The 10,806-nt window shown below is 39.0% G+C and overlaps 2 protein-coding genes across 5 annotated transcripts in view; both read left to right on the top strand.

The window, feature by feature from the left end:
- LOC111454941 (ribosomal RNA small subunit methyltransferase E) overlaps positions 1-1,454 on the top strand; it is a 5,965-nt gene extending 4,511 nt beyond the window's left edge. Inside the window, exons 8-10 of one of the 2 annotated variants that reach the window (XR_002712519.1) lie at positions 58-218; positions 1,211-1,274; positions 1,305-1,454. Coding sequence is in view for 1 of the 2 variants with exons in the window: in XM_023096427.1 (XP_022952195.1) it covers positions 58-206 (149 nt within the window). In the remaining variant the exon portion in view is untranslated. Of the gene's footprint in view, positions 1-57; positions 219-1,210 lie in introns of both variants that reach the window. The other variant, XM_023096427.1, reaches the window with a different exon arrangement.
- Positions 1,455-2,097: 643 nt separating this feature from the next.
- Positions 2,098-6,210, top strand: LOC111454940 (magnesium transporter MRS2-3-like). Of its 3 annotated transcripts, none has more exons than XM_023096424.1 (6): positions 2,098-2,576; positions 3,234-3,464; positions 3,896-4,024; positions 4,134-4,297; positions 4,410-4,593; positions 5,829-6,210. In XM_023096424.1, exons 1-6 carry the CDS (start codon positions 2,139-2,141, stop codon positions 6,114-6,116), a joined length of 1,434 nt encoding a protein of 477 aa, XP_022952192.1. In that variant the 5' UTR covers positions 2,098-2,138; the 3' UTR covers positions 6,117-6,210. The 3 variants fall into 3 exon arrangements, with proteins under 3 accessions (XP_022952192.1, XP_022952194.1, XP_022952193.1); XM_023096426.1 differs by having other exon boundaries at positions 5,854-5,964; XM_023096425.1 differs by lacking the exon at positions 3,896-4,024.
- The last annotated feature ends 4,596 nt before the right edge of the window (positions 6,211-10,806 follow it).

Here is a 10,806-nt window from a genome sequence, read left to right as displayed (position 1 = left end):
ATTTTTTTTTTTTTTTTTTTTTTTTTTACATCTGCTCTTCTTCTTCTTCTTCTTTAGACTTCACCGAAAAAGAGGTCAATATGATGAAAGAAGCAGGTGCAATTCCAGTTGGTCTTGGTCCATATCGACTTCGTGTTGAAACTGCAACAGTTGCAATCTTATCAACCCTGATGTTATGGTCTGACTCGAGAAGTTCTAATCGTTAATCTCTCTTTCAGGTTAGCCCTTGTCTGTTTATGTATTGATAAATCAAATTTTCCTGCATATCTATTTTGTTTTGTTTCAAGGATGAACTAAAAATAAGACAAATGGAATGGGTGCCCATGAAAAAGATTTTGAATGCAGTAAATGAATACAAGATGTACCTATATCAGGTTTCAATAATTTATAGAACAGAAGAAGCAAGAACGTAAGACCAGGATCGGATTTAAACCTTGAATATATTGCCCAGTGTAAGACGCGTTTTAAAAATCTTGAGGGAAAGTTTGAAATGGGAAAGTCCAAAGAGGACAATATCTGCTGATGGTGGGCTTAGACTATTACAAATGTTACCAGAGCCAGATACTGGATGGTGTGCCAACGAGGACACTGGGCCCTCAAGGAAAGTAGACTGTGAGATCCCACATCGGTCGGAGAGGAAAACAAACATTCCTTATAAAGATATGGAAACGTCTCCCTAGTAGACACATTATAAAACCTTAAGGGAAAGTCCAAAGATGACAATATCTATTAGCAGTGGGTCTAGGATGTTACACCTAGAAATTTACCCTTCTTCCTATTGAATGGACAAAATTACATTCTCATCATATCGAGATCTCGAAAAACAACTAGCATCAGTTTATTGCTTCGTTTCTTCTCGACCTAATAGATGCTACTCATTTTTCTAAAACTCATTGGCCATATCAGACCTACCCATGAAAGTTAACCCATCCCAAACTCACCAACGTGACTTACAGTAAAGAACCAGGACATTTCCCATTAGTTTTCACTTGTTTTAATTCTATTTACTGATTTACTGCAATGCCCCATGGTGAAATATGGTCTTAGAAGAACAATACTAACAATGTAAGGTAGTTTCTAGCATTATTTATTTAGGTTTGTAAGGTTAAAGGATTATTGTTCATACATAGTTATTGTCTTGCGTTTGCTAGATAGATCATGTAAACGATTCACCCAAGCTTGGGAGTTTCAACCTTTCTATGGTTTACAGGATATCATCAAGATCAGCACCATTTCTAAGCCTCAAAGTCGGAGCGTTTGAGGCACGAGGCATGTCGACAATTTGAGACATTCTACAAAATAACTTGGGCTCGGTTTGATAACCATTTCTTTTTTTAAGATTAAGAGCAGAAATACTACTTCTATCTATGTTTGTTATATCTACGTTCTAACCATATTTTCGAAATTCATGCACGTTTTGAAAATTAAGAAAAAGTTGCCTTAACATTGGTCAACGTTGGTCGTCTATATCAGCCAAATGAAGTCAACATTAGATTTGAAATTACATATATACCCATTCAGTTGCTTTGTAATTAATGATAATAAACAACACACCAAAATCAGTGATGTATTTGATGAAATAAACAGACACTTTCTAGTTTTCATCTACAAAATGAGCTTCCATTCTCTTCATATTATTTGTTCGATGATTAAGAGGTCGAACATGTTTTTAGTTCGCATCGACGTGATGTCGTGGGTGAGCACAGTTGCTTAAGATGAGGAGATGAGAGGAGAGTTGATGTGAGATACTACATTGGTTGGAGAGGGGAAAGAGTGTGAAAACCTCTCCTTAACAAACGCGTTTTAAAAATCGTGAGGCTGACAACGATACATAATGGGCTGAAGTGGGTAATTTTTGCTAGCATGAGTTTGAGCTGTTATAGTTGAGCTATGGATAGAGATTGCATTAATGTCAAGGATGAGAAGCGAGTTGGGTTGTTGTCTGAGGAGGGTCCCACACACCTTGTGAAGGTTGCATGGTTAGCATGAATAATTACATAATCAATATAAGGAAAATTTGTAGTCTGTTGATTGTTGTAAAGAAAAAATTGCAAAGAATAAAATCAAGCTATCAGTTTTTTACAAGAAATTTCAGTACATTCCGAGGTTGATCCGCCATTACCGGCGGCGAAGTTCCCATGCGAGGACAGCATTTTCACCCACAGAAGCCGGGTCTCGCCCGACCCGATGAGGAAAACGAACCAGTTCGCTCGTATCTCCCTGGAGTGAACGTCCCATTAGGCGCCGGAATTCGGAAGAAGGGAACCGGAGTCCGGCCATGGCTGCTCCTGGACTCGACCGGCGAAGCTCAAGTAGTTGAGGCTGGAAAACATGCGATTATGCGGCGGACTGGCCTGCCGGCTCGGGACCTTCGGATTCTCGATCCGTTGCTCTCGTATCCATCTACGATTCTTGGCCGTGAGAAAGCGATTGTGATCAATTTAGAGCACATCAAAGCCATTATCGCTGCTCAAGAAGTGTTCGTGTTGAATGCCAGGGATCCGTCTGTAACTCCCTTTGTTGAGGAGCTTCAGAAGCGAGTATTGCGGCACCATCAAGCCACGAAGGCCGCTCAGGTTTGAATTCGAATTACGATTTTAATCTAGTTCTTGAAATTAATGCATTTCTTCCCCCAAATTTGATTGATTGGAAAGAAGTATGAACTGATTACAGGGTTCCTTAATTTCCTTTTTATCCATTTGTGCTAGCTTTCTGTTTGGATTGTAGAACTTATTGACAATATGCTGTCCAGTTATTTGCTAAGTGTTTGAGAGTATTATGAAATCATGAAATTTTGTCATTCATGTTTGAAGAACAAGGTACTTGGGTTGTTATTTTAAAATCTTTGTTGTTTCTTGCGCTGTTCTTGGGGTTTGTGAAGCTTCCAAGAACAAGGATTAATAGGTGTGTGTCACGGGCATGATCCAAGGAGAGAGTCTCTGATAACTCGTTATTTTACTAGATATGATATGAAATCTAGTGATCATGGTTAAATGTTGTGCAATGTAGTAGTGTTGCTAGTTTGGAACTTTGGATGGTTCATTTGAACTTGGATTAGAAGTTTGAATTCTGTCCTTAAGTTTAGTTTTCATTTGATTCTCGTTCGACGTTTCATCGGGGATGGCTCATTAGTCATTACCGAACAATCGTACTCTACTTCAGGACGATCGCGATGATTGCAGAATTGTTCTATGATGGGTGCAATCTGTGTTTGATTATCTGGAATGTTTTAGGATGGCAATGGCGATGATTCTGATTGGAGAAATCTGTATGACCTGGGGGAGCCTCGATCGAGGACTCAAAGTCCTAATTACTACCAAGGATTTCCACAGGCTGACGAGGAGGAGGGGAAGGAACACGAGAAACAAGGTCTCGAAAATCGGGAGGGATTGAAGGTTCTTCCTTTCGAGTTTGTTGCTTTGGAGGCATGCCTTGAAGCTGCTTGCAGTTGCTTAGAAAGTGAAGTAAGGATTTTACATTGTTTGCTTAGTTTATTTAGTCTTGGTATCTGCCCAATGTATCAGTGAGAAGGTTGAGCTCCGAAGGGGTGGATACGAGGCAGTGTGCCAACAAGGACACTAGACCTCAAAGGGGGGTGGATTTAGAGGGTCTCACATCGATTAGAGGTGGGAACGAGTGCCAGCGAGGATGTTGGGGCTCCGAAGGGGGTGGATTGTGAGATCCCACATCGGTTGGGAGGAGAACGAAACACCCTTTATAAGGGTGTGAAACCTCTCTTGCAGACACGTTTTAGACACCTTGAGGGGAAGCCCAAAAGGGAAAATCCAGAGAGGACAATATCTGCTAGCGGTGAGTTTGGGCCGTTACAAATTCGATTTAGCACATTATATTGTTCAGTTTTTCTTGCTTCCTTGATTGTCATCTCCTGTTCTAGTCAGATACATTGGAGCTAGAAGCTCACCCAGCTTTGGATAAGCTGACTACTAAGATTAGTAATCTCAATTTGGAACGGGTGCGTCAAATCAAAAGTCGATTGGTTGCAATAACTGGACGAGTTCAAATGGTGTCTAGATTTAATTACTACTCACGACGCATTTTATTGGGAAACAGATGCACTGTAATTTGATTTAACACAGCTTTTTATTCTTTTCGAACGCTACGGTTGTTTACAGGTGCGCGACGAATTAGAACACTTGCTAGATGATGATGAGGATATGGCTGAGATGTACTTAACAGAGAAGATGGTTCAGCAACAACTTGAGAACTCTTCCACTTCTTCAATTCCCGAGAGAGATGAAATGGACGACGCAGTTCAGCAGTCAGGCAACAACGAGAGGCACGAGACTCATCTTATGTCGCCTTAAACACAGAATAACAGACCTATTCTATTGTTATTGTTTTCATTGATTTCTGCATTTTAATGAGCTTTCTGTTCCCAATTTTCTCAGTTCTCCTCCTGAAATATCGTTGGAAGGCAATATGGATGCTTCCCATGTGGGCAGGGACAGCCATGGGACCCGGACGAGTACTACGCAGAGTGCTATAGGCAAACACCTCGACGTGGAGGAACTCGAGATGCTGTTGGAGGCATACTTTGTGCAAATTGATGGTACACTCAACAAACTCTCCACGGTATGCAAAATCATCAATGTTTTCTATCATGTATGTGATCAGTTGTATTTTAAAGATGATGATGCTTCTCTTAACCTGAAGGATTTTTTTGGTTGGTTGTTCTGTAGACAAGTAATAAATCTAAGATATGTGTTTTCAAGTAGAAAAACACAACCTCCACCCACTCACTGTTAGCAGATATTCTTCTCTTTAGACTTTTCCTTTTTAGGCTTTCTCTCAAGGTTTTTAAAACGTGTTTGCTAGGGAGAGGTTTCCACATCTTTATAAAGAATGTTTTGTTCTTCTCTCTAACCGACGTGGGATCTCACAATTCACCACCTTTTAGGGCCCAGCATCCTCGCTAGCACTTGTTCCTTTCTCTAATCGATGTGGGACCCTCCAATCCACCCCCTTTGGAGGTCCTTGCTGGCACACTGCTTCACATTCAACCCCCTTCAAGGCTCAGCCTCCTCATTGGCATATCGCTCGTTGTCTGACTCTAATACCATTTGTAACGATCCAAGCCCACCACTAGTAGATATTGTCTTCTTTGGGCTTTCCCTTTTGAGCTTCCCTCAAGGTTTTTAAAACATGTATGCTAGGGAGAGTTTCCACACTCTTTATAAAGAAGGTTTCATTCTCCTCACCAATTAATGTGGGATCTCACACATCATTTTACCCGGAGGAGAGGCTAAACTAGTTGGCAATCCTGATTTAAGGGTCAATATTTTTTAGTCTTGTTCAAAGAAAGATGGTTCAAATGGAAGTATAGAAGTCAATAGAATTGCTTTAAGGTCGATCCATGAGGTAATTTCTTATACAAATACTTTCACAGTTACCTCAATAGAAGGGAAGTAAAATTTGAATTCTCCCACCTCCATTGGGCCTAGAATTGAAATGAAATCGGAGGTTATACCGGTAGTGGCCAAGCCCACCACTAGTAGATATTGTTCTCTTTGAACTTTCCCTCAAGGTTTTTAAAACACGTTTGCTAGGCCAAGCCCACCACTAGTAGATATTGTTCTCTCTAGACTTCCCCTCGAGGTTTTTAAAACGCGTCTGCTAGGGAGAGATTTCTACCCCCTTATATAGAATGTTTCACTCTCCTCCCCAACCGACGTGGGATCTCACAGTACCAATTCAAATCCAATCCTTAATACGAAAATTTTGTTCCCTTTCAAGTGGCTGCTACTAGTTTAAACATTGATTTTCCTTTTGTTAATGTCTGTATAACACACTCTTTTATCCATCTTAAGCTGAGGGAGTATGTGGATCACACAGAAGATTACATCAACATAATGCTGGATGATAAACAAAACCATCTTCTACAAATGGGAGTAATGTTGACAACGGCAACCCTTGTCGTGAGCGCGTTCATCGTGGTGGCAGGTATCTTCGAGATGAACATCCATATTGAACTGTTTGAACCCGAGAAAGCAGGCATGCCCGAGTTCCTGTGGACTGTTGGTGGTGGCACTACTGGAACCATCTTGTTGTATGTCGTTGCTATCGCTTGGTGCAAGCACAAACGCTTGCTCGAGTAGTTCCCCAAAACCGAAACTCGAGCACACTGCCAATGGTGTAGCTGACTTGATAAAAAAAAAGGATTATATAAATATATTATATATTTCGAGCTCATTCATTATTTTGGTGCAGGATGAAACTTTTGAAAATTCAAGGATATTTTTTAAATACTTTTGAAAGTTAAAGGGTATTTTTTAAATAAAATATTAACGGTTTTCATCCAATACTATCATGATTTTTTGCTAAACAAGGTCAAAAACCTTTCTTTTAAGTACTTTTTATTTGTACTTACAAAATAGTCTCGATATTTTTCAAATTTGATTACAATATAACTTCGTTTATGCACCTCTCAATCTTGTGTATCATATACAAAAACCTAGCTACCAACCTTTGAAGGATTCGAGGACAAAAATCAATTTCAAACTTTCAAAACTTTAAAGCCCTTACGTAACGATTTGGTTTCAAGGTTGGTGTGTTAATGGATTTAGTTTTATTATGATGCCATGATAGTTGATTTAAAGTTTTATAAACATCGTGTTAAGGGATTCAACTTGGATGAACAGATGTCGAAAGAGGAGTCGGGTAGAAATACCCAATTGGAGTGAGTGTTTTTTTCGACATTGGATTGCTTTAGACACAGAGGAACCACGGGCAAACAACGAGAAGAATGGACTTCATGAATGATGGGCTAACCCTCTTAAGTTTAAAATCGCATCTGAAAAGACGAGCCCAAAGAGATATCAATAACTCGCCTATTGAAGTTGAAATAAGATAGCCATACTCGAAGGTGTGTGTCTAGATCCTCTCTGTAACAGCCCAAGCCCACTATTAGTAGATATTATTTACTTTGACCTGTATCGTACTTGAAAGTGTGTCTAGATCGCCTTTGTAATAACTCAAGCCCACCGCTAACAGATATTGTCCATTTTCGCCCGTTACGTATCGCCGTCAATCTCATGACGTGGGATCTCAATCGATGTGGGATTTCACAATCCACTCCCTTGAGGGCCCAACTTCTTTGCTGGCACACTGTTTAGTATTTGGACTTGATACCATTTGTAACAACAGGCCCAAGCCCACTACAGGCAAATACTGTTCGTTTTGGTCCATTGCATATTGTCGTCAACCTCACAATTTTAAAACGCGTATATTAGGGAGAGCTTTCCACACCCTTATATCCTTAGTTCTACACTAGACATCTTCCCTACTTCCAAAACCCATACGAAAGAACCCGATCAAACAAAACGACAAAACAAGGTAACAAAGAGCTAGCACAGTGAAAACGACATACGACAAACACACTCTAACGCTTGAATCAACGAAGAAAACATGTTGGAGGGAGTTAAAAACATTGAAGGTAGGGAGTGTCCAAAAACCGTAGCCAGCTAGGGCTTGGTGGCATGCAGCTGGAATGTGACAGTGGGAAGCACAGTTATGGAGAGGGCCTGCAATATGGCAGTGGAAGCAATTGGCAATACCCAAAATTGGTGGGCATTATGTCCCCCATGGGGTTTTAGGGTTTTGTCACCATAAACACAAACAACACAAACCCTTTGCATCCTTTGCCTTTGCCTTTGCCTTTGCCTATAATTAATCATTGTTGTCTTTGGCGGTGGTTCTAAAGGCATTCAATGGCTCTTCCATACTTCTTTGCATATCTTATCTTTTCTTTCACCTAACTCTTTTAACGTTTCCATAACTTAGCTTGTGTGACAGTCCAGATCCACCGCTAGCAAATATTATCCTCTTTAGGTTTTTCTTTCCCTTTCGGGCTTTCTCTCAAGGCTTTAAAACGCATTTGCTAGGGAAAGGTTTCCGCACCCTTATAAGTGGTGTTTGTTCTTTCCCAACCAATGTGGGACATCACAATCCACCCCCTTTAGGGCCCAGCGTCCTTACTTGCACACCTCCTCGTGTCTACCCCCCTTCAGGGAACAGCGAGAAGGCTGGCATATTGTCCGGTGTCTGGCTCTGATACCATTTGTAACAGCCCAGATCCACCGCGAGCAGATATTGTTCTCTTTAGACTTTCCCTCTCGGGCTTCCCCTCAAGGCTTTAAAACCGGTCTGCTAGGAGAAGGTTTCCACACCCTTATAAATGGTTTTGTTCTTTTCTCCAACTAATGTGGGACATCACGGCTTTCAACTGGAACGTGCAGTTAAATTTAACTGACATTGATCGATTAGTTATGTATGAGCATTCTCGATACTATTTTGGTAGGTATTGATTCCTTTTTGTCATGTTAAGATCTTCTTTTCAAATCTAGATTTGAACGATTTTATGTCGAGTTTATATGTCTTTTTAGTAGCTAGACAAAGAAACTCGTGATGAAAGTACTATGACACATAGGTAAAGAACCGAGACCACATCCGAATGAGAGAGATCCTGAGGATAGGATGACTAAGAAAAATTGAAAGTTACTATCGATACCAACAAGACCCACCTTCCTTTTCAGTGGTTTAACTATAGAAACTCTATAGTTAACTGTGATTCTAACTCGGGTGACCTTCTGAAAACTTTTCTTGATGTATCTGAGTAAGAACAAAACATGCTGGAATGACTCGTTTCGGTTCGTAAGGATAATCTTTAGAAGGAGTAAGTAAGATGACTATGTCGCAAGTGTCGAATGGTTTGCCGGGATAGGCTAGATGGCCTTTAGCAGCGATGAGTAAGTAACGTACCAAATGGTTTGTGGGGATAGTCGATGCGACCATATCGCAAGTGCCAAATTTAGATTTCGAATCATGATCATGGGTCGTTACAAGTACTTTAAAAGCTTAATCAAGAACTCGTTCGACAATTATTTGATTCTTTAAAATTACGGTTCTAGACATTGTCCGGAATATAGCTCAGAATTCAAATTATACCTTAAAAACGTTTAAATAATTTTATTTTATTTTTTCAAATAAAGAAAAAAAAAATAATAATAAATATTGAACAGCTGTTCCATCCTCTACTGTGTAGTTTGGATGAGATAGCCCATCACCACAACACACCTTATCATCATCTTGTCTCATGCAACTCTCTTCTCTTTTGTCATATTTCCAAAATCCTACCTAACAATTTATATATATATATATATATATATATGAAAACGCGGCTTCTGAATCTCGTGGGTCATATCGTTTCTTTTACCCTAACGTGCTTGTTCAAAAAATCTCGACATATCAATGTTTATTACGACCAGTGACTTTGTAATTTTGTCGCTCGTGCCGTAAACCTGACTTGGCTTTACAAAGAGCACACGTCAAAGATGCAAACGAAATTCTTCTCGTTTACCTCAACTAGTAGTGGGAAAGATAGAAAAAAAAAGCGACAACTAAAAAGCAAAGTTTCCATTAATGATATACTTAATATAAACGAGCTTGGACTTGCTAAATTTGACCTGTATTTTTTTCGGTGGTATTGTTAAGAAATTAAGATTTGAAGGGATCGTAAAGACTAATTTGAACGTATTAACGAACCCCGAAAAGCATACTTTTTTTACCTAATTAAGGTTCCTTCTTCGACTCTCTTTCTTTCCTAATTTTCATGTGTTTCCCTCTTAATTCTACGAGAGAATCTAAAACATGTTCGCCCAAAAAAAACAAAGTTGATTTTGTTGCATTTGACTTGTGTTCTCGACGGGTTCGTCATACCATATTTTTTAATTTTAGTAAATAAAATATCAATTGTTTTTATTAAGATTGAACGTTCGGTTCTTCACTTTCATAATTATTAAATTAACAAAATAATATAGTTGTGTCTCGATGACCTGTATAGAAAATTCCATCAACAAATTTTTTTAATAAAAATAGATGAAAATGCGTAACTGATATCTAAAGTCACAATGTCACATCATTGTACCTAACAAGTGATATTAGAGTCGTGCTTTCTGACTTAGCTATGTCGATAGAATTCTCGAGTTCCGAACGAAAAGTGGGTGAGACTCGAAAAATGTGGTCATGATATGATTTGTGGTTATTTTCACTTGATCGTGTTTAAAACCCGCTCAAAATCACATGTATAAAAATATTTTCTCCAAAAGTCTCACCAAAGTAGCAGAAAAACGACCATATGAAAAAACCAACTAAAGTTTTAATAATTTACATTAATCATTAGGGTCAGAAATTGATTGTAACAGTCCAAGCTCACTGTTAATAAATGTTGTTCGTTTTAGCTCGTTGCGTTACAGTCCAAGCTCACAATCCACCTCCCTTGGGGGCCAGCGTTCTCGTTGGCACACCGTCCGATATTGCTAGTAGATATTATACATTTTAGCCCCTTATGTATCATCGTCAGCCTCACAATTTTAAAACGTGTAGCTTAAGGAGAGATTTTCACACCCTTATACGAAATGATTTGTTATCCTCTCCAACCGATGTGGGACCTCACATTGATTATCTTACGAAAGATTAATGTTTACATCGAAATATAAATTGATATTTACTCTCATGTATATGTCGTAAATAAAACCGAACATGATTTATAGACCAATAAACACTTATGTTCTTGGTCTTTTCAAACATGTTGATTTAGTACAACAATAATTGTCATTTTTTTTGAGTTCCTCATGGCTACGAAAACATAGTACAATCCATTCAATGTCCAAAATAAAAACTACTTTTTTTTTTCTCTCTCTCAAGAAATTATTCAAAAATTCCAAAAAAAAAAAACCCTAAATTGTTCCACTTCAAACGAAGAGCTAGCTGACGAAAGTCCTACATCGA

The sequence above is a fragment of the Cucurbita moschata genome, unplaced genomic scaffold (assembly GCF_002738365.1).
Source record: "Cucurbita moschata cultivar Rifu unplaced genomic scaffold, Cmos_1.0 Cmo_Scf00017, whole genome shotgun sequence".
NCBI classification, from domain to species: Eukaryota; Viridiplantae; Streptophyta; class Magnoliopsida; order Cucurbitales; family Cucurbitaceae; genus Cucurbita; species Cucurbita moschata.
Note: the sequence above shows the minus strand (reverse complement) of the source record. Positions and strands in the feature narration are given on the sequence as shown.